A 27,499-nucleotide genomic window follows, 5' to 3' on the forward strand; every position below is an offset into this window, starting at 1 on the left:
TGCTGCATGGGTCAGCTGCTCACAGCTCCAGTTCACCCCCAGAATATTTCCTAAGGCTGACTCAAGAAGAAGGTCATGCGCAGGATTACTGTAAAGATAACAAAAACTTCCTCAATTTGTGTTATCAGTTTCCCTTTTGGAAGAGGGAGTGCGGTGTAAAAGGGATAAATGGAACAGGAGCTTTCAGCCTTGAAGCAGTCACTGAGATTCCTGAGCCAGTGATCAGTAACTCTGATAGGAGCCTCCTAAAGCACACTCAGTCATTCCTCTGCCTATGGACAGCACCAGCATCACCTTTCCTGGACCTACCAGGCTTAGCCTGACCTTTCATTTTCCACCTGCAAACAGGAACATGAACCCAGGCAGTGCCCTGCAAACAGGCAGGGTTCTGTAGGGCCAGGGTGAGTGCACAGGGGTTGGGATGGGGTCTGTGAGTTCTGTAATGGAAAAGACATGGGAGAGTGAAACATCTTCCAGGAGGAAAATTTCCAGGCAGCAGATATATCATCAGGGAAGAAGCAGAACGGAAAACCAGATGTGATGGGAGGGAGAAATCATAAAACTCTGCATCATCCCCTCCGGTGCAGAGCCCTTCCTCTGAGTAAGAGCCCTTGCCTTCTCTCCCACCCAGCACAGCCTCTGCCCTCAGGGCTGAGGTCTCCAAACCATGAACCACCTCCTCTGCAGCAGAGCTCCAGCAGAGCCAGGGGGCAGCTCTCCAGCCACATCTCCATTTCTCTGCTGCAGATGACAGGGGCTCAGAGCTCAACTGCCCGGCAGTTTTGGTGTCTGGGAGGCGACGTGCCCAGCTGGGTATGGGTAACGCTGTGCTGAGGGCCCAGCTACCTCTGCCCTGGCTTCTCTCAGACACCCTATTGCTGGATATTTGCTTGTTTCTTCTCTTGTCTGTGTTATTCCTATTGTTGTTTCATTGTTGTCATCAGCTTCGTTAGGGAGCTGGAGTTTCAGCTGCAGAGTCACAGACTGATCTTGTGGGTCCTTTCCTGCAGGCGTGTCCGTGGGAACAAGTGCCCCAACTTTCATCTCCCCTGTGGGGCTGTGGTCAATGCAGTCTGTGGGGCTGGAGGATCAGCTGCTTTTCCCTTCATCAGATGCTATTGTTAGGACACTTGGCTGTCTCCTTGAGGTGTACTTCCAAGCTCTGAGCTGCCCTCTACAAAGTGAACTTCTCTCCTCACAACCTTTTATTACCTAAAAGCCCCACGGAGAACCACAGAGATGCTACAATGGAGGAAATGCTGTTGGGTTGGTGAAAGGAGCCATGAGTGTCCTTGGCTAGAAGTGAGGTGCTGAGACCTTTAGAAAGAGTGAGACATTTAGCAGTCTGCACTGAATCCCTCTGTTTTCAGTAGCGTCTGGTTATTTTTCAGGGTAATGCAGCAGTGTGATCACCTTCCATCTCACAAAGAACAAGCCCAGGGCAGGTCAGAAGAAGTCAGAGGGACAGACCAGCTGCCCTCACTCTGCATTAAGCCAGAAGCAATTTCATATGCCTCACCAGTGTCCCTCTCTTCTCCCTGAGTGCAGCAGAAATGCTGAAGGTGTCTGAACTCCAAGAAAACTCCCCAGGTAAGCTGGGGGAGCTTTATGAACCCCAAACTTCTCCAACTTTTCTCTGTTATTGCCGTTCCTAGCACTGAGAGTGCAGAGGCTGACAAGGTGATTTTCTGTGAGGAGCGGTTTCATCTGACCAAGTCAGACACCAGAATAGACCCCTGACACCACTACTCCCATGAGCTCCTTGCTGCATAGCAGGGCAGACTCCTCAAAAGGCGGAGGACAGAGGTCCTGCTCCTTACAGTACCTTCAGCCAGCACCAACCAGACCTCGAACAAGGAAGCTGAAGGAAGTTCTCATTGAAAATGAATGGAAAATGCTCAGAAGTTCAGCAGTATTAAAGTTCTAGGAGTATGGCTTTGCATTTCCAATGACAATTCTCCTCTAACACTTTATTGATTCTTCCTCTAATGACAGGATCCCATGCCCAAAGGAAACACCTGTCCAACAGCAGCTCCATCACCCAGTTCCTCCTCCTGGCATTCGCAGACACACTGGAGCTGCAGCTCTTGCACTTCTGGCTCTTCCTGGGCATCTACCTGGCTGCCCTCCTTGGAAAGACCCTCATCATCACCTCTGTAGCCTGTGACAACCACCTCCAAACTCCCATATACTTTTTCCTCCTCAACCTCTCCCTCCTTGACCTGGCATCCATCTCTACGACTGTCCCCAAAGCCATGGCCAATTTGCTCTGGGACACCAGGACCATCTCCTATGCAGGGTGTGCTGCCCAGCTCTTTTTGGTTTCCTTCTTAGTAGTAGCAGAGCATTGTCTTCTGACCATCATGGCCTATGACCGATACATTGCCATCTGCAAACCCCTGCACTACAGGACCCTCCTGGGCAGCAGAGCTTGTGTCCACATGGCAGTAGCTGCCTGGAGCAGTGGCTTTCTCAATTCTCTGCTGCACACTGCCAATACATTTTCAATTCCTCTCTGCCACGGCAATGCTGTGGATCAGTTCTTCTGTGAAATCCCCCAGATCCTCAAGCTCTCCTGCTCACACTCCTACCTCAGAGAAGTTGGGCTTCTTGGGTTTAGTGTTTCTTTATCTTTTGGGTGTTTTGTTTTCATTGTGCTGTCCTATGTGCAGATCTTCAGGGCCGTGCTGAGGATCCCCTCTGCACAGGGACGGTACAAAGCCTTTTCCACGTGCCTCCCTCACCTGGCTGTGGTCTCCCTGTTTTTCAGCACTGCAGTGTTTGCCTACCTGAAGCCTCCCTCCATCTCTTCCCCATTGCTTGATCTGGTGATTACAGTGCTGTACTCAGTGGTTCCTCCAGCAATGAACCCCTTCGTTTACAGCATGAGGAACCAGGAGCTCAAAGACGCCCTGAAGAAGGAAATTCAATCTGTAGTATTTCAACAGCAATAAGGTGCCACATCTCTTCACAAGTGGTTTCCAACATATCTAGGGAACCTCCTGTGCTTTGGACATTTTACCTGTGACAATTCTGCTTCTCAAGAACCATGAACCCAGCTTGTCTGACAGAGTTACCTTTGCATATGTGTCTGGCACAGTGTAAAAGGTGACCTCCCATGCCATGTCTCTGTAATAAACCAGGATTTTCTAAATGCCAGTGTCTCCAGGCTTTGCTCTCTTCCCAAAACTGAGGTCATGAAAAAGCTGAAAATATTCTCCCCATGAGGCTGTGCTGCTGTGCTGGGGTTCTCCATGCACTGAGTTGAGGAGTATATGGGGTGATGTGTTAGGGAATAGGACTACAGTGAGCTTTCACTGGTGTCCTCCCTGTTCAGCCCTATCCAGCACCAGCCACTCACCAAAGGTTTATGTGTGAGCTTTTCTGCACAGCCTCTTTGCTCCTCCCGCTGGGTTCAGTGCCTGCACAGGGGGAACAACCAGCCCTTCTCGACCTCTCTCCTTGTACAGACCCTGGCAGACTTCAGAGCAGGGATGTCTGCTAAACCCCACCTGGGATGCAGATAGGGCTGGATAGGTTCCACAGCCTGTGGGAGGCTGTTTCAAGTAGGAGGAACAGAAGGGGAACAGGGTACAAAGGGATGTACTGCAGATCATGAGAGGCAAGCTGCTCCTCACACCGAATACACCCTTCCCCATGCTGCACCTGAACACTGCAGCCATTGGACCATGTGTGGGACAGCAGGGCTGGGCTGGGACAGGCCAGGGAACTGACAGGGGCCACTAAGCACCACTTGCCACGGGGTGACCACCTGGAATTTGTGGCTGCAAGGAGTCAAGAGCAAAGGGAAGAGATTCAGATTTCACATCTCCAGGAATAGTACTGACGAGCTGGAGTGGGTTTAGCAAAGGTTCCCCAGGACAGCCATGGACTGGAGAGCATTGCCTGTTAGGAGAGGCTGAGGGAGCTGGGCTTGTCAAGCCCAGAGAAGGGATGGCTGAGGCTGACATCATCCCAGCCTGCCAGTACTTACAAGGACATCATGGAGAATACAGACCCATCTCTTCAACAAGATTCATGGTGAGAAGACAAAATTCAGTGGGAGGAAGGTGAAAGAGGAGAGGTTCAGCCAGGACAGAAGGACAAGATTTTTCCCCAGGAGCTCATCCAAGTGCAGGAACAGGTCACCCAGAGAAGCTGGGCAGTCTCTGTCCCTAGGAGTTTCAAACTTGGACTGAAGCAAGCATTGAACTACTTGGTCTGACCAATTTTCAGACAGGTTGCGTTGAAGATTTCCTTATGTCCCATCCAGCTGCAGTTGTCTTCAATTCCTGCGACTATGGGCCCTGTTTCTAACAGGAGCAGAGCAGAGGTCTGTGGGGCTTGAGTCCTTCTGTGCTGTAAGGGACCATTTACACCAACATCTAAACAGGGGTAGAGAGGCTGACACCAGAGTGTGACTTGCTCTGGGCAAAGACTGAGAAGTGCCAGGCAAAGAAGTTTTGGGACACATAGGGCTCTTTGCAAGACACCAAATGATCTATTTTTAATACCTTTAGGTTTTTCAGATGTCATTTAATGACAATGAAAATTTCTGCAAGATTAACTGAAAACAAAGATCTAAAGCAAGAAATATGTCAACACTTCTCAGCTTTTTTTCAGTCTTTAGGTGTATTTTGTGACTTACTTCTATTACCAATACTGTGTCTCTTATTTCATCTCCCTCATCATTCAGGAGTTGCTACCACTCCAGATCCAATGGCCACGTCTAAGCATATCTTCTCAGCAGACTTACATCAGTACAGAGTAGGAGCTGACCTGCTGCAAGGCAGCTCTGTGGAGAGGGTCATGGGTGTCTTGATGGACAACAAGTTGACCATGAGCCAGCAGTGTGCCCTGGCTGCCAAGAAGGCCAATGGGATCCTGGGGTGCATTAAGAAGAGTGTGACCAGCAGGTCAAGGGACGTTCTCCTCCCCTGCTCCTCTGCCCTGGTGAGGCCCCATCTGGAGTACTCTGTTCAGTTCTGGGCTCCCCAATTCAAGAAAGATGAAGAGCTAATGGAGAGAGTCCAGCGGAGGGCTAAGAGGATGGTGAGGGGACTGGAACATCTCTCCTGCAAGGAGAGGCTGAGGGAGCTGGGCTTGTTCAGCCTGAAGAAGAGAAGGCTGAGAGGGGACATTAGAAATGCCACTAAATATCTGCAGGGTAGGTGTCAGGAGGATGGGGCCAGACTCTTTTCAGTGGTGCCCAGCGACAGGACTAGGGGCAACGGGCACAAACTGAGGCACAGGAAGTTCCATCTGAACATGAGGAAGAACTTCTTCCCTCTGAGGGTGACGGAGCCCTGGAACAGGCTGCCCAGGGAGGTTGTGGAGTCTCCTTCTCTGGAGATATTCAAGACCCTCCTGGACGTGGTCCTGTGCAGCCATCTCTGGGTGTCCTTGCTTTGGCAGGGGGATCGGACTAGATGTCCCACAGAGGTCCCTTCCAACCCCTACTATTCTGTGATTGTGCTAAAGGCAGGAAGAAGACCTGAATTATTGTGGAATTGCTTGAGTTTAGAATTCGAGGCAGCAGAAGGAGGACGTGCATTCCAGTGCCGGGATGTGGAGAGTAATAGCAGATCCAAGAAAGTCTGTGGCTGTGACATCTTGCGTGCTAGAGAAGCATTAACAGGGTGTTGGAAAAAAGCAGTTGCTGGGAAACCGAGAGGCATTGGCATACCCCCAGGTAAACACAGCTTTTTGTTTGAAGCAACAGTGAATGAGGACAGAGGGACATCAGGAAAGCTTGGGAGATCCGAGGGTCAGAGTGAGGTGGGGAAATGGGGCAGTAGCTAAAGTCTGCAAGGAAACGAGCACAGGCATAGGACAGTGTAACACAGCCTGTGGTGGGGATGACCAAGGGGCTTGGTGTGGCTGGGACCACCCCCTGACAACACAAATGAGGTCTTCTTCAGTTTGGCTATGGCTACTCTCCCTTCCACTGAGGCCCATGAGAAGAGACCAGTGCCTTACAACCCCAGGGCATTGTTGGCTCCTCACTCACCCCTACAGAGCCTGGGAGGTTTCCCATTGCTCTCCTGCACTGAACATTCCACACCCCACATCACACTGCTCCAAAGAAGAGCCACGAACAGGCTGTGAGGCAACAGACCCCCATTCCCAGGGGATGGGGGTCAGGGCTTGACTGTCCTGCTTTGCAAAAGAAATCAAGGCCTTCCACAGCCACACTCCACATCTGATTTTCCACCTGTAACCCGTGCCTCTGACTTCCTGCTTCACCCTGGGGGATGCATCAGAGATGGTCACCACTTCCTGTAATTCCCTCCATGATCTCTTTGTAGTGATGGTCCTCAGTAAGGCTTGCTGACATCCTTAGAATCTTGGAGAGTTGCTGCCAAATTTTACTTCTCTAGAGACTTGTTCAGTCTTTCATGATCTGCAGTTAAGGAATTCAGCACCAGAGGGCTCATTAACATTCAAAATGCCTTAAGCCAAGCCTCTGGGAAGAATTTCACTTGAAGTTCTCAATTCTTCTGTGGTTAACTAAAGAGCTTTCAGGAGCAAAAGTCAAAGAGAAAATACTCCATCACTAAACAACAATAAGAAACTATTTTTCCCCGGTTTTTTGGATTCTTTACACATTACTTGATGTCAGCAATCTCCATCTCAGATTAATCCTGAGCATCTCCTAAAGCAATCTGAATATATATGAAAATCAAGACCCTTTATTTACGAAAATCAATCAGTCTTTGCCCCTACCTGGGACTTACAGAAGCCTTGTTCCAATCTCAGCTTCCTCCCCTTAAGACTGTAGATACGGGTTTCAGACCCTTGGCACAAACTCCCACCTGTTTTACTTGGAGAAAGAGCTGTGTGTAGACACAGAAGGATCTTTCTTAATGGCCAACAAATAAAAACACAGAAAGGCATAGTTCAATTTAAAAAATAATCATTCTTCTACTGTATATTAAGTCCACTTTACCTCCATTGAAGAGAATTTTTCCACAGTAGATAACCTTAGACCAATGGAAAACACCTTCTGTGTCAAGCACAGATCCCAAGATCCCCCCAAACACTCCCTGTCCCAGACTCTGTGTTTCCTCTGTGCACACAATGATCTATCCACTAAAGTCACAAGCTCCCTCAGTTCACAGGGTGAAGAAAGGAGAAGTGCTCTCTTTTGCACAGCCAAATTTGCACTAATCCCAATATTTTGGTGTTACAGGGACATTACCAAGCATACTCTGCAGCTGTGGCAGCACGCCACAATAAGTTACGGCAGTCACAAAGCAAGCAAAGCAAGGAAAACCAAGCAGAAGTACAAGCACTTTAATGGTTAATCATAACATTATTATATCCCCTTATGCCCCATCCCCATAGTCTCACTGGTGAGGGTCTTTTGGCATGTAGCTTCTTTGTTCTTCTGATTGGTCATCATGCATCTGTTCACATGACCTTCACGCTTATCAAAGAGTTGGATTTTTCCCATCCTGTTTCTTCATTCCTTTCCTCCTGTTTAGCTCAAAGATATGGCTCTAATCCACAAAGATCGTCAAGGCCTCCTGCAGCCCAGCTGATTCCCACGTGCAGCCTCTACTCCCACTCATTTTTTATTTTCTGCAGGGTAAACTACATGTGTCTCCAGTGTAGGGGAAGGCAGAGAATAGAGTTATCTCATCTGGTGCTGGACACTTTGTAGTTAATTGCCCAGGCTTCCCTTTCTAGTCAAGAGAAAGAAAACAGCTCTCTTAACGGAGATGCCTTGGGCTTCCCTGCCTGGCCACCAGCTCCTCCTGCACGTATGGTTCTATAGGACCTGGGATCACATTTCCCAGTCCCACGTGGGGTCTTCAGCTACCTCAGGGTGTCTTGGAGGCAGTGCCCACCTCTGTGTGGCCGACTGAATCAACCCTTGAATGAAGACGTTAGGTGTACAATGGCATATCACTATGGGCCTCCAAGTGCCAGACCCCAAGTGAGGCCTGGAGCACAGGGGGGCCAAGAGGCCGAAGTCACACCCAAGGTAAACAAAGTGACTTCTTTTTTCAAGAAGGGATAAAAGGAGGACTCAAGTAATGACAGTTTGGAGCAGCTAATCCTGTCAACCATTTACAGGTACATGAAGGAGAAGAGAGTCATCAGGAGCAGTCAGCATGGCCTCACAAAGGGGAAGTCAGTTTTAGCTGACCTTATAAACCTCTCCAATGACATGACTGTCTTGGTAGATGAGGAGAGAGGAGTGGTGAATTACCTTTATTTCAGGAAATCTTTCAGCACTGTACCCCTATGATATCATCATATAGAAAATGTTAACGTCTGGACTAGTTGAGAAGAAAGAGAGGTGGACTGAAAACTTGCAGGCCTAGAGAGCGGCAATCAGTGGCATGAAGTCTAACCATCCACTGCAGGGCTTTCTCCTCCAGGGTCCTGCCTTCAGCCACAAAGGCCTGGGAGAACACAGAGTCAAAGAAGCCATTGAGTACCTGAGCCCTACCTGCTCCTACTCTAATGAAGTTCAGCAGCAGGCCTGTCACCGAAAATTCGGCAATAAACCTCGTAACACCAATGTAGTGTTAAAAGGCAGCATTCTTTATTGCGACGTCGGATGCATGGGGGATAATTCCACTCGCATTCTACCAAAAGTCCATATTCTAAAAATTTCGTGATTAACCCCTCCAATCCTTTTCAAGCCTCCCACTTAATAGGGTATTGTTTTTGTTTTACCGGTTTGGATCCAGGTTTCAAGGTCACTTTTACCGGTTCTGCCAATTTGGACCGTCCCGGAACTTCATTTGCCCAAACTAAGGGCATTACTGTGCTTTCCACCTCTTCTGGAATTTGCTCCTCCTTAAAAGAATCCTGTAACATGAACACTCTCGCCTCTATGGCTTTTGATTCTGGTATCAATAATTCAATTTCTCCATCTTTAAAATTTATTCGTGACTCTAATTTGCTTAATAAATCTCGTCCTAACAAAGGCAACGGACATTCAGGCATATATAGAAACCAGTGAGTTACCCACTGTTTTCCCAACCTAAATTTCAACGGCTCTAAAAGGCCTGTTTTCTCTTTGCCCTGTCGCACCAAAAACATCTACAGATTTATGACTACATTTCCCTTTACATGTGTTTAATACCGAATAAGTGGCCCCTGTATCTACTAAAAATTCGACTTCCTCATTCCCTAGCTTCAATGTAACCAGGGGTTCAGCTAGGGTTGACTTCCCCGGTCCTCTTCACGATTCCTCATCCAGAGTCATCAGCTTGATTGCACGGAGAGTCGGACCTAACTCTCCAGCTTTAGGGCATTCCTTTTTCCAGTGCCCGCGTTCCTTGCAAATAGCACACTGATCTTGTGCTAATTGGAGATTCACCTTCCCTCTTTCTCCAACAGTTATTCGTCGTCCTCTTCCTCTACCTCTCCTGTTGTTTCCAGTTAAGGCTGCTAATAATTTTCCAGCCCTCCGCGCCTATCTCACTTCCTTTTCTTTCTCCCTATTATTATACACAGTCCAGGCTACTTCAAGCATCTTACCCAAATCTCTAGATTCAGGTCCTTCTAATTTCTGGAGCTTCTTTCTAGTATCTGGGGCTGATTGACCCATAAATATGGAGGCCAATTGTGTTGCTTCTTCTGGCTTTTCTGGATCCAAATTAGTATATTTTCGGGCACTCTCTTTCAGCCTCTCCATAAAGGCTGAAGGGGACTCATTTAGTTCTTGTCTCACCTCATAGATTTTTGACCAATTTATTGCTTTTGGCATCACGTGCTTAACACCAAATAAAATCCACTTTTGATATCTAGTTAACATTCCCCTGGGTCCCGGCTGATTTGGGTCCCATCCAGGATCTGAGGATGGGAAATTTTGATCCACTGTTCCCTGTAAATCCCCATGAGCATGCGCTCCTTCCACCTGTTTTCTAGCAGCATTCAATACCATTTTCTTTTCAGTGACATCGAGCAAAGTATCCAATATCACTTGCAAATCATTCCAACCATGGGTCTTGGGTTCTAATTATTGTGTCAATAACCTTCGCTACCCTTTCAGGGTCCTCCCGATATGTGCCTGCAACTTCTTTCCATGACCTTCAATCAGTTATTGAAAACGGAACTTTCACTACTATTGGACCATTATTCCCTACCGCTTCTCGGAGAGGAGCTTGGAGGGGAGCCGGTTCAGCCACCCCCCCATCCTTCCCCGTGTCCTTCCTGAAACCGGGCTGGATCCCCCTACCCCCTTCCATAGGAGGAGCAGAAGGACTATTAGCCTACAACTCCCGATCCTCCTGATCGCCCCTCCATCTCCAGCGAGGTGCAACCATCAATTCAAAATCATCCTCCTCAGACTCATATTTCAAACATTCCTTGCCAACACTACAAGCAGCACAACATTTCTTCGAGCCCTTTTCACATTTTCCCTTCTTTAAAGCCATCACCATTGGACCGTGGGGACGTATCCCACACTGCCTTTGCCATTCCGGATGATTTCTCAATGAGAAAAACAAATCTACATATGTCATCTCTTCCCATTTACCTTCCCTTTTACAAAACAACATTAATTGCAAGATAGTATTAGAACTCAGTATCCCGTTCTTTGGCCAACTCTCCCCACCATCCAGAGTATACGTCGGCCACAAACGATTGCAGTATTCAATTAATTGCTTCTGAGTCAAAGGATCACCCCCCAGATACTTCCAGTGTTTCAGAATACATCCCAAAGGTGTACCCCGTGGGATGGGCTTTTTACTCAGAAATGTGCCCATCTCCCGAATGACCAGTGGTTGTGATTGTGCACTGTATCACAGGCACTAGTCAGAGGGACCCCAGCTCTTGTGGGAGCTCCCTCTCGGATCACAGCTCCCTGCCGGAATCTTGAAGACTTCAACCCCCCCAGCTGAAGACTCCCCCCTTGGGGCCCACTCCACCGGCTTTCACCGAGCAGAGACTTTCCAACCCTGCGTGGCTTTCACTGCGACTTACGAGCAGCCTTTAACCCACGTTACTTATTAGAAGAATGCCTTAATTTAATTCCAGGGGACTTACTTGGAATCCTTCGGTCTGGGGATCAGAGGTTCTCCTCGAGAATCCCTCGATGCCGGCTGGAGGTCCCGTGTTCCCGCGGATCCATCAGTATTCACAAGCGGGGTCCCATCTCGGTCACCAGAAACTGTCACCAAAAATCCAGGAATAAAACCTCGTAACACCACTGCAGTGTTAACAGGCAGCATTCTTTATTGCAGTGCTGGATGAACGGGGGATCATTCCACTGAACGTGCATACCCCATACCTTTTCCGTGCAGTTTATATAGATCAAAAATATACATATTCATTAGATTTCCCAATCCACCTATACATATGCATAACCTATCCCTTTCATATTAAAATCAATTCCAATAAGTCATTTCCATAGACTCCGCCCCACTGTGCTTGCACAGTGCCTCCTAGTGGTGGTCGTCGGGGGTCCCAAGATGAAGGCTTATCCTCTTCATCACAGTGTTTGCTGATTGACCTTTGTTTCTGCGCAAACTCAGTTCTCTTCTGGCTCCCATCCACACAGTAGGGTCGTCTTGACTGGTTCTAGGCGACTTCCAGTTTTTATTACAAACTCACCTCTCCGTTTGGAGATGCATGATTCTCCCCTTCGGTTAATTTACTATAAATGCACCTGCAGCTATTAGGTAACGCTATTTCTATTTATTATTGTTTAACATTAGTGGCTAACTAGAGACTAGAGTCTCTGTTCCTACTGTTCCCAGATCTAGTGTCCAGACGGGTTGGGCTGTACAAGGGACATAGTAGCAGCATTGTTCATGTTTATGGTGAACTGATTCCATCACCTTGGTTACAGCAGTAACAGGACAGTGCTGTAAGGGAACTGCTTCTTATCCTTGATGATGACAATAAACTAAAACTCTTTAATTTCCTTCCCAATAGTTGTTCTGTATTTAAGTAATTGCTCTAAGTTCTCAGTAGCTAGCCTCTGGAATGAAGTTCTTAGAAGAGTGTTTTTCCTCTCATTGCTGCCTCTCTGTTATCATTTCAATCTTACAGCCCTTAGACACATTTGCCCGTAAACCTGCCAGCTCCATGCAGTTTCTCCTTATTTTTGTCCAGAGGAGGAAATGAAGCAAGGGAGTTTTTCCTTTTATAGCCGAAGACAACCAGGTTTGTGCAAAGGAATGGAGAATGGCAAAATCTTCCTGTGCTATGCAGATACAACACCATTACCTGCCTTTTCAGTCTCTGAAGTCATAACTCTGCAGCAGGGAGCGTGGAAGCTCTCAGGTCCCTTCATCTTCCCTGCCTTTCAGCATGTGAAATGAAACTAACCGAGTCAAAAAGTTGGTTTTATTTCTGTTCACAACATGAAACATTGCATACGTCAGCAGATTGGCCCATACACCCAAAGAAGAATCACACTTTGCTGGACAAAAAGCACAGCTGTCTCCAGGAATGTCAGGAGGCAAGGCATGGTGGTTCCCAGGCTTACTAAGCTGTTCAAATGCCTCATCTGTGCTTCTGCAATGATGGCTTCAGTGCCTGGCTCATCTATAGACTCTCTACATGGATGCTGACATTTCTTGAGTGACCTGCTCTGAAAGGATTAACATGGTAGGCTGTTAGTTTCGGAGGGGTATCAGGGTAGTAAAAGTGCAGAACTTGGCGTTGGACAAATGAAAAGAGAAGAAAAGGATGTGGTCAGGGCTGTTTGGGGGCACCTGTGGAGCAGCCCTGCACTTCCTGTGAATTACTTCTGGGGTCAGGGAGAACCTGGGAGTTTTCCGTAATTTGGAAATATCAAGAGCAAGGAAGGGTAGCATCATTCAGGCCAGAAGGGACCCCAGGAGGTGTCTCAACCAACCTTCTACTCAAAGCAGAGTGAGACCAGAGCACTCAGGGCTTTATCCAAACATACCTTGATTGCATTCCAGGACAGACACAGTGCACATTCTCTTGGAAAAAGCTTCCAATGCTTAACCATCCTCATGCTAGAAAGGTTTTTCCCTATAGCTAGCCTTCATGTCTGTTCTTGCAGCCCATTGCCGCTTGTCCTTGGACAAGAGCCCAACTCCATCTTGCTGGGAATTGTACAATGCTGTTGTATGTTCCCCACAAGATCTTCACTTCTCGAGGCTGAACAAGGCCAGCCATCTCAGCTTCTTCTCACACTACTGAAGTTCTCCCAGGCTGATGGTTTCAGCACTGCTACCTTGAATTGGCTTCAGTTCATCATGGTCTCTCTGGCATGGTGGGATGTCAAAACCTAGGGGAAATATTTTGGATACCATGTAAAGAGTGCTCCTGCTCATACAGCCCAAGATGCTGAGGGCCTTGTTTGCTAGTGGCTCATGTTTTGCTTAATGAAACCCAAAAAACATAAGATCCTTTCCCACAGAGCTGCTAGAAGCCTGAGCAGTCCCTGGGCTTAATCATTGCAGGGTCTTAGTCCACCTCAAGGTCAGGACTCATTGACTCATGAGGTTCCTATTGCGTCATCCCTCCAGTCTGTCAATATGCCTTGGGATGGCAAGCTGGCCTCTAGTGTAGTGGCTGCTCTCCTCAATGTGATGTCTTCTATAAATGCTGTGAAAAAGGACTGTCTCATCTCTGGGTCATAAAAACACATTGAACAGGGCAGGTTGAACACAGACCCTTGCAATTCCCTGCTAGTTACAGGTCCCCAGGGCAAGTATCAAACTCTGACCATGTCTCCCCATGTCTGATCATCCAGCTGTTTTTTTAACCCATCTACTTATCCACCCACACAGACCATAAAATCCTGTCCTGGACAGAAGAATGTTGTGGGAGATGATGCTGAAACCCTTGCTGACTTGCAGTTAAAAGCTGCTCCCCCACGTCCAGACCAGAAAGCAAAGAGGATGTCCAGGCACAATCTGCCCTAGGTAAACCCAGTCACCTTCTCTTTCTGACACCCAGAAATGTGACCCAAGCACAAACGCTCTGGGGCACAGCCATTGGTTTCTCTTTTAACCTTTTCTGAAGCACTCAACACTCATTGTGATTCCCTGGAATTGCCTTACAGGTTTAGACTGGTTTGTCATTTGGGCTGTAACTGTGCTTGGAGGGTGCTGCCCTTGAAGACCAGCTGTACCAACCTCTGCCACCACACCTCGGCAATGGGTTCGGTCAGTGCCACAGCTCTGTCTCTGACATTAACACTCCAGTTCATCCTGTCTGTGCCCCTGGCTGAGGGCATTGCTACACATTTTGGCTGAAACACAGATGCTGTCCAACCAGGCACACTCATATTTGATGTAAGGAAACCTGGTACCAAGGGTCCAAGACCCCATGTGTGCAAAGGTTTTGTTTCAGAGCAGAGACATGGCATGGACAAAGGAGAGCTGAATGTGTTTCTAGCCCTAGAAATACAAATCCAAAATGAAATGCCAAAATTAACTCAAGTGAAGTCATCCCCCTCCAGCTTGGAAGAAGAGATATTTCAATGTCACCTTTCTGGTGTCCTGCCTGAATAGGAGAGAAAAAAAGTCATTCTCATGCCCAGCTCCTTTTCTTATGGCATAATGACTGCTGGTCGTAAGCTTCTCTCCCCAGCTGAGGAAGGGAACATCAGTGACTCCTTCCGCCTGTTTCACAGCAGGTTCCCCTGGAGCCCCAGGAACATCTCAAGGGAGTCCAAAGGGAACAGAAAGAGAGATGCGTTGGGCTGTTCCTCTGCTGCTGAGCTGGGCTGGGCTCGTGGGGTGGAGGGAGCTCATAGCAACAGGACAGTGCTGCAGAGAGACAGCTCTGCCCAGGAGCAGCTCCTCTGCAAAGCACAGCACGGCTGAGGGCACTGCCTGAAGGCACCGAGGGGAGAGCAGTGAGGCAGAGGCAGGTTATAGGCAATCAGGAGTAGGAAGACCTTGAGCTGAGACCTGACTGGGCGAGAGCTCTTCACAGCCCTCTGCACGGTAAGTCACTGGATGCAGTCACTGTGGGGTCTAGGCTATTAGTCATTTCCTCATCCAGCAGACCAGCAGAAGAGATGAAGTGCATCTCCTCTGCCATGTGCCCAGTTTCCACTAACCAGGGCCCAAGGACGACTGCCCTGCATTGTTGATGTCTGGAAGATGGTGTGCAGAGCTGGGTAAGGGAAAGGTTTCCTGAGTGCCCACCTGTGCCTCTCCCACCCTTGCTCAGATGTTCTTGGAATTGCTGTCAGGCTCTCTGGGAATGGGAGTTTCAGCTGCAGAGTCAGGCACAGTGCCTGTGAGTCCTATGCAGAAGTGCCCACAGCCGTGAGGTGTGCCAGCTTTCCTCTAGCATGTGAAGCTCTGGGCAATGCAGTCCAGGAGGCTGGGGAATAAGCTGACTCTCCTTTAATAAGCTGCCATGGTTGGGACCCTTGGCTGTCTTCTTGGGGTGTCCATCCAAGTGGAATGCAACTTCCAGGGGACACTATGAGCCATGTGAGTTCTTGGTTTGAAGTGGGGAATGGAGATTTTGAAAAAAGGTGAGTCATTTCATGATCTGCAGTGCATCCTTCTGCTTTTAGCAGTGTCTGGTTGCTTTTCAGGGTAACACAGGGGTGTAATCGCTCTCGATCTTAGAAAGGTGCAAGTCCAGGGCAGCTTAGAAGAAGACGGATGCATAGACCAGCTCCCATTTCCACACCATACCAGCAATCCTTTTGCTGGTAGGATTCACTTTGTTCTCCCTGAATGCAGCAGAAAACCTTTTCAAACTGCCTTTTGCCATCCCCGTTCCTTAGCACCCAGAGTTGCAGAGCAGGGCTGACTCCTCAGCACTCAGCAGGGAGCACCACTGCTCGTCACGACACACTCTGCCAGCACAGACCAGAGCTCCAGCCATGCAGCTGAAGGCAGGTCTGCTAGAAAAGGGAAAGGGGGTGGTGTGTAGCAGTGGGGGCGAGTCTAGGAGAAAGGGCTTTGACTTTTCTCAGAGAATTGTACCCTAACTTGTCAGTGTCTCTTTCTTTCTGGACAGTGCTTCATGCTGAGTGGAAGCAAATGTCCAACAGCAGCTCCATCACCCAGTTCCTCCTCCTGGCATTTGCAGACACACGGGAGCTGCAGCTCTTGCACTTCTGCCTCTTCCTGGGCATCTACCTGGCTGCCCTCCTGGGCAATGGCCTCATCATCACCGCCATAGCCTGTGACCACAGCCTCCACACCCCTATGTACTTCTTCCTCCTCAACCTCTCCATCCTCAACCTGGGCTCCATCTCCACCACTGTCCCCAAAGCCATGACCAACTCCATTTGGGACACCAGGGTCATCTCCTATGCAGGATGTGCTGCCCAGGTCTTTTTCTTTCTCTTCTTGATTGTAGGGGAGTATTGTCTCCTCACTGTCATGGCCTATGACCGCTACATTGCCATCTGCAAACCCCTGCAGTATGGGACCCTCCTGGGCAGCAGATCTTGTGTCCACATGGCAGCAGCTGCCTGTGGCACCGGGTTCTTCAATTCTCTTCTGCACAGTGCCAATACATTTTCACTCCCACTCTACAAGGGCAATGCTGTGGACCAGTTCTTCTGTGAAATCCCTCAGATCCTCAAGCTCTCCTACTCAGACTCAGACTACCTTAGGGAAGTTAGGCTTGTCCTGGTTAGTGCCTGTATAGCAGTTGGTTGTTTTGTGTTCATTGTGGTGTCCTACGTCCAGATCTTCAGGGCCGTGCTGAGGATCCCCTCTGAGCAGGGACAGCACAAAGCCTTTTCCACGTGCCTCCCTCACCTGACCGTGGTCTCCTTGTCTAAAAAACATGGCAGTGATTGGGTGTATCACAGCTCCTGTCACCCACAAGCCTCTGGAATAAAGGAGAGATAGAATGGACTGTTAAAGCCGTGTTGAGAGAGTTTGGGACTGGGACATGGAAGAACTGGGATATAAATTTTAGGTACACCACTTGGCTGGTTAACAGCGTAGAACCTGCTAAGCATCGTGGTAAGCATCCCCAGGCAAAGCCCCCATGTACTGTGGGAGCAGATGAGGTCCCTGTAGCGCACATAGAAAAGTGACTGGGAAGGCAGGGCAGGCTGCTCCTCCCTTGGGAAAAGGCAATGCCATTCATGGGAAGGATGGGGAGATTCAGTGTTCACCTCATGGAGACATAACCTTGGCAGAACATAATCCATGATGTGAGTTGTGTGCTGTAGGATGTAATGTAGCAGGGATTACCTGAAGCGATGAAGAGCGAGCTTCACAAGGAACTGGGAGAGGGCAGCAAGGACCCAAATCAAGCTGGTGTTGGCACCCAACAATTGAACATGCTGCTGCTCCTTTCCTGAGCAACCATCTTGACAGATGAGACCCAAGTCATTGCTTGTACTTCTAGACATCTTGGGAAGTGGCAGAGGCCCACGGAGTGGGAAAACAATATCTATCTACCTATTAAGGAAATGGGGATAGGAGATAAGGAGAATGTAGAAATCTGGATGTTGGGTATAGAAATAATTTAATTATGTGGTGTAAGTGTCAGCTTTTGTTAAGCGGGGATTTCAGGAATGAGAAAGAGGTAGAACGAGATGGCCAGAAGGTATGCCATTGTCTCAAATTAAGTGGGATCTGAACATGATGAGAACAGTATGGCCTAAAGGGTGGAGACTGTACTGGCTTTGGCTGAGATGGAGTTGTCTCTCCCCAGAGCAGAGCACATAGTGTTGTGCTTCGCATTTGTCGCTAGAATGGTGTTGATAACACATCAATGATTTGGCTCTTGCTCAGCAGTGCTTGCACAGCACTAAGGCTGTCTGTCCACTCCAACCCTTCCAAAGGTCAGTAACCTGCAGGTAGGCAAGGGAGTGTTTTGGGTGGTCTTGGGATCTGTGCTTGACACAAAAAGGCGTCTAAGGTTATCCACTCTGGAAAGCAGATCTCAGTGGAGGTAGTGTAGACTGAATACACAGCTGAGGACTGTCTTTTCTCTTTCCTTGAACTCTGCATGCCTTTTTTTATGTCTGTTGGCAATGAAGACACATCCTCCTGTGTCCGTGTGCAGCTCCTTCCCCAGGCAACGGAGGGGGGAGTTGGTGTCCATGGGCTGAAACACGTGGCTACAGTCTTTAATGGAGAAAGTTCAGATTATTGCATGGCTGCTGTAAGCCCCAGGTGGCTGGTGGGAGAAGTGACGGGGTTTGGGGATAGTGATAAAGATTTCTCACAAAGTGTCTGACGTAGAGGGTCTTGATTTCCCTTCACATTCAACTCCATTTGGAGATGCTCTGTTGAAAGCAGAATTGCTGATATCACTTAATGTGTAAGCAGATAAAGAGAACTGGAAAAAGAAGAAATCCTTTCTTCTTGTGTTTGTTAGTGAAATCTTTTCACTTGGAGTACACTCCTGAAATCTCTCCATGTAACCAAAAATATCTGAGAAATTTAGGAATGTGGTGCAAAGACTTGGCTTGCTGGAGAGTTTTCCATGTTCTTGAGCCCTCTGGTGCCAAGCTCCTGAATTGCAGCTCCTGAAAGATGGCAGAAGCCTCTTAAGTAAAAGTCAGAAGCAAACCTCCAAGATTCTGATGGTGTTAGTGAGTCCCACTGAGCCATCACGAAAGAGACCATGGAGACAAAGTGCTAACGAGGTGATCTGGTGATCTCCTGGAAGGAGGAGGTGTCAGAGGTGACAGACAGAGGTGGAAAATCAAATGTGTGCTTGGCTCTGAAGCCAGTTAAGCCTTTGATGTGTTTCACTAAGGAGGACGGGCAAGTCCTGAACCCATCCACAGGAAAGGGTGATCATTTCCCTTGCAGGATAGTCAGGGGTCTTCCCGGGGGAAGTGGAATTTGGAGGTGTGTGATGCCAAGTGCAGAACAGTGGTACAGCACCTCCCGAGCTTTATCGGGAATGAGGAAGCAACGAAGCTCTGGTGCTTTTAAGAACCAGCATCTTCTTTTTTTGGCATCAGTGGAAGAGACAGCAGAGAGCAAGGATAGAAGGACATTAGTTGTGTTGGTCAGAGGTCCCAGACCTATCAAGATGCTCAGCCATCCCACCGCAGGCTGCCCCTACACTGTCCTATACCTACGCCTGTTTTCTTGCAGCTGTCAACCACTCTCCTGCTTCCTCACCACACTCTGAACGCATGATGGCCCAAGCTTTGCTGATGTTTCTCTGTTGTCTCTTCCAACACTAAGCTGTGGTCTTCTGAGGATTTGCCACTGCTTGTGAGTGCCCACAACCTGTCTGGCTTCTTTCCAAGCCCAGCTACTGCTCCTCTGTCACCCAGCCCCAGACTTGCTTCCATCCTCCCTTCAAAAGCCAGCACTGAAACAGACATACTCATACCGCTGCTGCTGCTCCAAAATCACTTCAGCGTGTCCCTCCCCACAACCGGCCTACCCAGGATCATATCAGGCCCGCACCTCCTGCTGAAAAACGCTCTCCCAGCACACCTGAATGTAGCCCCCGTATTCCCACAGACTGCTAAGCATGTAGTTTACAAAACAAACACCTGTCTTTATTCCTATACATGGCTCGGTATTGCCCTTCAGAGTCTTACCTCAATGAAAAAATCCTGGGAGTCCTTGCAAGTGGCAACTGAGGAAAAGAGGTTATGGAATATCTGAGATCTATCTGCACCTATTGTTACTCAATCAGCATTGGTCCCATATTACTCTTGATACTTCTTCAACTGTTTCTGAAATAACAACCACTCATCTCAGTACATGTTCATTACTTTTCAAGTTTCCATGGAGTTTTGGTATAGACCACTGCTGTGCTTCGAGAATCACAGAATGGTAGGGCTTGGAAGGGACCTCTGTGGGTCATCTAATCCAACCCCCTGCTGACGCAGGGTCATCTACAGGAAGCTGCACAGGACCTTGTCCAGGAGGGTCTTGAATATCTCCAGAGTAGGAGACTCCACAACCTCCCTGGGCAGCCTGTGCCAGGGCTCCGTCACCCTCAGAGGGAAGACGTTCTTCCTCATGGTCAGCTGGAGCTTCCTCAGCTTCAGTTTGTGCCCATTGCCCCTTGTCCTGTCACTGGGCACCACTGAAATGAGCTTAGCCTCATCCTCCTGACACCCACCCTTCAGATATTTATTAGGTCCCCGCACAGCCTTCTCTTCTTCAGGCTGAACAAGCCCAGCTCCCTCAGCCTTTCCTCACAGGAGAGATGCTTGAGTCCCCTCATCATCCTCGTAGCCCTCCGCTGGACTCTCTCCAGTAGCTCCTCATCTTTCTTTGTCAACCCATCCAGACTGTAATGGCCTAACCTGCGAAAAAGGACATTGAGGGAGACCATGTCAGAAGGGTAAAAAATGGCATCCACTGTTCTCTACTCATGCACAAAGGTTGACATATCATCACGACGGCAATCAGATTTCAGAGGCATGATTGACCCATCATCAATCCATGCTGACTGCTTTCAGATACGTTCACCTTTTTCAGGTGCACAGAAATGCCAAAGTGACCTTGTACAGCCTGGGGTTCCCTGGGTTGACTTTCTGAGCTCTTTCAACAACAGGCACAACATTGCCTTGTCCTCACTCACAACAGCCCTCTACCAATGCCAGGAAGCTTTGAAAGGGATATTCCAAAGAAATGTCGATCTCCCCCCCATCACTTCATCACCGCTATTCTGCCTGTTAAATGCTATATGGAATATTTATAGATTTTCATATATTTTCACCTGTCCTGACTATTTCTAAAGCAAATTTTTCAGAGGCAGACTGCCTAGACAAAGGCCCTTTCCATTATTCTCCTGTTTTCTCCTCCCTTTACTCCTTGTTCATTCAGAGTCCTGTCACCTACCGAGCTGCTGTTTTGACATCAGGGAGTTAAAAGTTTACCTGCCTTTCAGTAGTCTCATTGTCTCCTTAGCCAGCTCTTTAATTATGTTTATGACTATTTTTTTTCCTCTATCTAGCTACAATATTTCTCATAGTATTATGTCTTATAGGAAGGCAACCTCATTAGACGTAGATTGTAATGGCCATGTAATTGCAGAGAGTGTTTTGTTTATGGAACTTGATTATGTTTTAATTATTTTTCTTGCAAATAGGAAAACTCCTGCTGTTCGTGCTGACTGTGAGGCTGCTTGCAGCTGCCTGTAGAAGGCCTCATCAACCTCCTCCTCCTGGTCAGGTGGCCTGTAGTACACACCCACCGTAATGTCACCCTTATGAGCCTGTCCCTTAATTCTAATCCACAAGCTTTCAACTTTCCTCAGCATGGCCCTGAAGATCTGCACACAGGACAGCACAATAAAAACAAAACACCCAAAAGCTAAAGAAAGATTAACCCCAAGAAGCCCAACTTCCCTGAGGTAGGAGTGTGAGCAGGAGAGCTTGAGGATCTGGAGGATTTCACAGAAGAACTGGTCCACAGCATTGCCTTTGCAGAGAAGAACTGAAAATGTGTTAGCAGTGTGCAAAAGAACATAGAGAAAAGCACTGCCCCAGGCAGGTGCTGCCATGTGGACACAAGCTCTGCTGCCCAGGAGGGTCCTGTAGTGCAGATGGCAAGGTAGCGGTCATAGACCATGATGGTGAGAAGACAATACTCCCCCAAAATCAAGAAGAGAAAGAAAAAGAGCTGCACAACACGCCCTGCATAGCAGATGGCCCTGATGTCCCAAAGGGAATTGGCCATGGATTTAGGGACAGTGGTGGAGATGGAGCCCAGGTTGAGGATGGAGAGGTTGAGGAGGAAGAAGTACATGGGGGTGTGGAGGTGGTGGTCACAGGCTATGGTGGTTATGATGAGGCCGTTGCTGAGGAGGGCAGCCAGGTAGATGCCCAGGAAGAGGCAGAAGTGCAAGAGCTGCAGCTCCCATGTGTCTGCAAATGCCAGGAGGAGGAACTGGGTGATGGAGGTGCTATTGGTCATTTACTTTCTCTACACACGGGGTCCTGTTCCTAGAGGAAGAATCAATGAAGTGTTAGGGGAGACTTCTCAGAGGAAAATCAAAGCCTTGCTCCTAGAAGCTCACCCTGCTTCCTACACATCCCATTCCTTTTCCAGGAGTCCTTCCTTCAGCTCTGTGGCTGCAGCTCTGGTTGATGCTGGCAGAGTATACCAGGAGGAGCAGGATCTCTTCCCACGAGCTGCCAAGGAGCCAGCTCTGCTCTGCAGCGGTGGGTTCATGGGCATGGTGGCACAAGGGTTCATGGGCATTGTGGGCCAAGGTCCAGACCTGGTGTGAGACTTTGCCAGAGGAATCTGCTCTTGTTGCAGAAGGGATTTTCAGCATCTGCACTGCCAGTGCTAAGGAATGGGGATGGCAGAAGGCAGTCTCAGAGGTTTTGGGTTCTTGCAGCTTCCGTCTTGTCACCTTGGGGGTGTGTTTGGATGTCAGAAACCCTCAGAATTTCTGCTGCACTCAGGGAGAAAAAAGGGAGTCTTGTGAGGTGAAATAATTGCTTGTGGCTTAGTGCAGAAGGAGGGCAGCTGGTCTGTCCCTCTGCCTTGTTCTGAGCTGCCCTGGGCTTGTTCTTCGTAAGGTGGATGATGAGCACAGTCCTATGTTATCCTGAAAAACAATCAGATGCTACTGAGAACAGAGGGATCCAGTGCAGACCGCTAAATGTCTCACCTTTTCTCAAGGTCACAGCACCTCACTTCTAACCAAGGACACGCATGGCTCATTTCATCAACCCAACAGGGTTTTCTCCCTTGTAGCATCTCTGCACTTCTCCATGGGACTTGCACATAACAAAAGGGTGTGAGAGGACAGGTTGGCATTGTGGAGGGCAGCTCACAGCTTGGAAGGACACCTCAAGGAAATAGCCAAGTGTTCTAAGGATAGCATATGGTGAAGGGAAAAGCAGCTGATCCTCCAGCCCCACAGACTGCATTGCCCACAGCCCCACAGGGGAGACGAAAGTTGGGGCACTTGTTCCCATGGACACAGCTGCAGAAATGGAGCCACAAAATCACACTCTGATTCTACAGGTGAATGTCCAGCTCGCTAACGAAGCTGACAGCAAGAATGAAATAACAACAACAAGAACACAGACAAGTGGAGAAGTAAGCAAATATCCAGAGAGGGTCTGGATGAGAGATGCCAGGGTAGAGGCAGCTGGGCCCTCAGCACAGCATCACCCTTCCCCAGCTGTGCACGCCGCCTCCCAGACACCAACATTGCCGGGCAGTTGAGCTCTGAGCCCCTGTGATCTGCAGCAGAGAAATGGAGATGTGGCCGGAGAGCTGCCCCCTGGCTCTGCTGGAGCTCTGCTGCAGAGGAGGTGGTTCATGGCTTGGTGCCCACAGCCCTGAGGACAGAGGCTTTGGTGGTTGGGAGAGGAGGCAAGGGGGCTTGCTCAGAGAAAGGGCTCTGCACTGCAGGGGATCACATGGAGGTTTCTGAATTCTTCCTCCCACAACAGTTCTGGTTTTCATTTCTACTCCTTCTCTGATCACATCTCTGCTGCCTGGAAATTTTCCTCCTGGGAGATGTTTCCCTGTCCCATGTCTTTCCCTCTCAGCAGTCACAGACCCCATCCCAACCCCCGTGCACTCACCCTGGCCCTACAGAAACCTGCCTGTTTGCAGGGCACTGCCTGGGGGCCCTTTCTTGTCTGCAGGTGGAAAATGAAAGGTCAGGCTAAGCCTGGTAGGTCCAGGAAAGGTGATGCTGGTGCTGTCCACAGGCAGAGGAATGGCTGAGTGTGCTTTAGGAGGCTCCTATCAGAGTTACTGATCACTGGCTCAGGAATCTCAGTGACTTCTTCAAGGCTGAAAGCTCCTTTTCCATTTATCCCTTTTACACCGCACTCCCTCTTCCAAAAGGGAAACCGATAACACAAATTGAGGAAGTTTTTGTTGTCTTTATGGTTATCCTGGGCATGACCTTCTTCTTGAATCAGTCCTTTGGAAATATTCTGGGGATGAACTGGAGCTGTGAGCATCCCTGACCCGTGCAGCAGTCTCCTGGTAGGAGAAAAACCCTGCCCTTCCGGGCTTCTCTTCTTCCACCCACAGATTCTCCCCACAGCACCATCGGGAACTCCCCAAGCAGGCTGAGCACTGACCCCAGCATACAGGCTCCTGCGGTAAAGGGACCTGCTCTGGAGGACAGTCCTGGGCACCCCTGGCTGCACACCTGGCTTAATATCCTACCAGTAACCCCCAGAGAAGGCAGTCAACTTGCCCTACTCCTCTGATGGCAGGGCAGGGAAAAACTTCTCTAGAACGTGTCTTCCTCCTCTAGGCTTGAGAAGCTGTGACAATCCTCCACAAAGATCCTGTAGGCTGTAGGATGTGCCAGCTTTTGGAGATCCCTCCAGCAGCTGCAGATTCACTGCCCTGCTTCCAGGGACTTACCATTTCATGGGTTGTGAAAATTTCTCCCTCAGTGAGCTCTCAGCATCTTCCCACCCCACACTGCCTTTAACCTATGTCCACCTCGCACCTCTCCCCTCGCTGCCTGCAGGCAGTGCCCTCAGCCCTGCTGTGCTTTGCAGAGGAGCTGCTCCTGGGCACAGCTGTTTCTCTGCAAGTGCTGCCCACTTGCCAGGAGTTCCCTCCATCCCAGGAGCCCAGCCCAGATCAGCAGCACAGGACCAGCTCAAGGCAGCTCTTTCTCTGCCCACTCTGAGCTCCCTTGTTGTGTCTCTGGGTCTCCAGAGATACTGCTGTGAAACAGGCTGAAGTCATCACTGATGTTCCCTCCCTCTGCTGGGGAGAACAACTTCTTTCTAGCAATGTCACTTCTCCTTATCACACTTAAGACAACTGAACCTGCAATTATTTCTGTGTCCAGCACTGTTGATGGATGTAATCAGCCTGAGTCCTGTGGCACAGGGAGAGGTCTGTCCCATCTTTATCCAGTAGATGTAGGCAGTGCTTCTCCCACATCCTTTAGTTATGTCTTTGACGATGCATTCAAAGAACAGATCAATAATTATCACAGTGTTTTTGGATCACAGGCTTTTCCATAGCCAAGCACATTTTCAGAAACACCTTGTCCTTCCTGGTGATCAGCTTCACCTGCACCATAGGCCCCCCAAGGCTGCAGGGACACCAGAGACAGCAAAAGCCTCTCCTGGTAGGGATATAGAGTCCAGCCCTGCATCTCTCTGCGCCTGAGGGTTCATCAGGTTTTTCTCTCGTTAGGGAGTCCTCATTTCCTCTTTACGTTGCCATCTGACCTCCACACCAGCATGCTCTAAAGCAAAGCTTTGCTTGCATGGGACCTTGGGCACTTGGGAACACCTTTCATTGTTTCATGTCTGAGCCTGCTCCTGGTGCCATGGCTGAAGTCCAGCACATCTCTGCTCTGACATAAAGAACCTATAACCAGGGTGAGGAAGGATCCTAATTCTTATTTAGCCAGCCTGAGGAAGTCTTGCGATCAAAGGCCTCACATCTTACTGGGGACTTTAATGACCCGGTGTATTGGGTTTCCATGGCAAGGCTTTGGTAGTGGTGAGGCGGGCTGCAGAGGTGGTTTAGGTGAGAAGAGAGCAACAGCTGACTGCTTGTTGGACATAGCAGGTTTCTGTTGCCTCCAAAATGCGCCAGCCACCGCCGAAACCTGAGCCAGTAAGCAATTGCAGTGGCCCTTCTCTGATAGCCTACTAGAGAAAGGACAAAAGAGAGTGGGCAACAACTGTAAAAGAGAAGAATGAGAGAAACAAACCTACAGACACCAAGGAGAGCAAAGAAGGAGGGTGAGTGAGAGAGAGGCTTGGTGGGCAGCTGGCAGCCAAGAGTCAGCTGACTCCCATGACATTCACAGGACAACAAATGCTCCTTTATGTGTCCTCCCTGTTCAGCCCTATCCAGCACCAGCCACTCACCAAAGGTTTATGTGTGAGCTTTTCTGCACAGCCTCTTTGCTCCTCCCGCTGGGTTCAGTGCCTGCACAGGGGGAACAACCAGCCCTTCTCGACCTCTCTCCTTGTACAGACCCTGGCAGACTTCAGAGCAGGGATGTCTGCTAAACCCCACCTGGGATGCAGATAGGGCTGGATAGGTTCCACAGCCTGTGGGAGGCTGTTTCAAGTAGGAGGAACAGAAGGGGAACAGGGTACAAAGGGATGTACTGCAGATCATGAGAGGCAAGCTGCTCCTCACACCGAATACACCCTTCCCCATGCTGCACCTGAACACTGCAGCCATTGGACCATGTGTGGGACAGCAGGGCTGGGCTGGGACAGGCCAGGGAACTGACAGGGGCCACTAAGCACCACTTGCCACGGGGTGACCACCTGGAATTTGTGGCTGCAAGGAGTCAAGAGCAAAGGGAAGAGATTCAGATTTCACATCTCCAGGAATAGTACTGACGAGCTGGAGTGGGTTTAGCAAAGGTTCCCCAGGACAGCCATGGACTGGAGAGCATTGCCTGTTAGGAGAGGCTGAGGGAGCTGGGCTTGTCAAGCCCAGAGAAGGGATGGCTGAGGCTGACATCATCCCAGCCTGCCAGTACTTACAAGGACATCATGGAGAATACAGACCCATCTCTTCAACAAGATTCATGGTGAGAAGACAAAATTCAGTGGGAGGAAGGTGAAAGAGGAGAGGTTCAGCCAGGACAGAAGGACAAGATTTTTCCCCAGGAGCTCATCCAAGTGCAGGAACAGGTCACCCAGAGAAGCTGGGCAGTCTCTGTCCCTAGGAGTTTCAAACTTGGACTGAAGCAAGCATTGAACTACTTGGTCTGACCAATTTTCAGACAGGTTGCGTTGAAGATTTCCTTATGTCCCATCCAGCTGCAGTTGTCTTCAATTCCTGCGACTATGGGCCCTGTTTCTAACAGGAGCAGAGCAGAGGTCTGTGGGGCTTGAGTCCTTCTGTGCTGTAAGGGACCATTTACACCAACATCTAAACAGGGGTAGAGAGGCTGACACCAGAGTGTGACTTGCTCTGGGCAAAGACTGAGAAGTGCCAGGCAAAGAAGTTTTGGGACACATAGGGCTCTTTGCAAGACACCAAATGATCTATTTTTAATACCTTTAGGTTTTTCAGATGTCATTTAATGACAATGAAAATTTCTGCAAGATTAACTGAAAACAAAGATCTAAAGCAAGAAATGTGTCAACACTTCTCAGCTTTTTTTCAGTCTTTAGGTGTCTTTTGTGACTTACTTCTATTACCAATACTGTGTCTCTTATTTCATCTCCCTCATCATTCAGGAGTTGCTACCACTCCAGATCCAATGGCCACGTCTAAGCATATCTTCTCAGCAGACTTACATCAGTACAGAGTAGGAGCTGACCTGCTGCAAGGCAGCTCTGTGGAGAGGGACATGGGTGTCTTGATGGACAAAAAGTTGACCATGAGGCAGCAGTGTGCCCTGGCTGCCAAGAAGGCCAATGGGATCCTGGGGTGCATTAAGAAGAGTGTGACCAGCAGGTCAAGGGACGTTCTCCTCCCCTGCTCCTCTGCCCTGGTGAGGCCCCATCTGGAGTACTCTGTTCAGTTCTGGGCTCCCCAATTCAAGAAAGATGAAGAGCTACTGGAGAGAGTCCAGCGGAGGGCTAAGAGGATGGTGAGGGGACTGGAACATCTCTCCTACGAGGAGAGGCTGAGGGAGCTGGGCTTGTTCAGCCTGAAGAAGACAAGGCTGAGAGGGGACCTTAGAAATGCCACTAAAT

At 49.1% G+C, this 27,499-nt stretch overlaps 1 protein-coding gene across 1 annotated transcript; it reads left to right on the forward strand.

Moving 5' to 3' along the window:
* Nucleotides 1-1,988: 1,988 nt before the first annotated feature.
* LOC142363658 (olfactory receptor 14C36-like) lies at nt 1,989-2,954 on the forward strand. Its single transcript, XM_075439719.1, has one exon. The coding sequence runs from the start codon at nt 1,989-1,991 to the stop codon at nt 2,952-2,954; it is 966 nt and encodes a 321-aa protein (XP_075295834.1).
* Nucleotides 2,955-27,499: the final 24,545 nt, after the last annotated feature.

Source organism: Opisthocomus hoazin, chromosome 19 (assembly GCF_030867145.1).
Source record: "Opisthocomus hoazin isolate bOpiHoa1 chromosome 19, bOpiHoa1.hap1, whole genome shotgun sequence".
Classification (NCBI taxonomy): Eukaryota; Metazoa; Chordata; class Aves; order Opisthocomiformes; family Opisthocomidae; genus Opisthocomus; species Opisthocomus hoazin.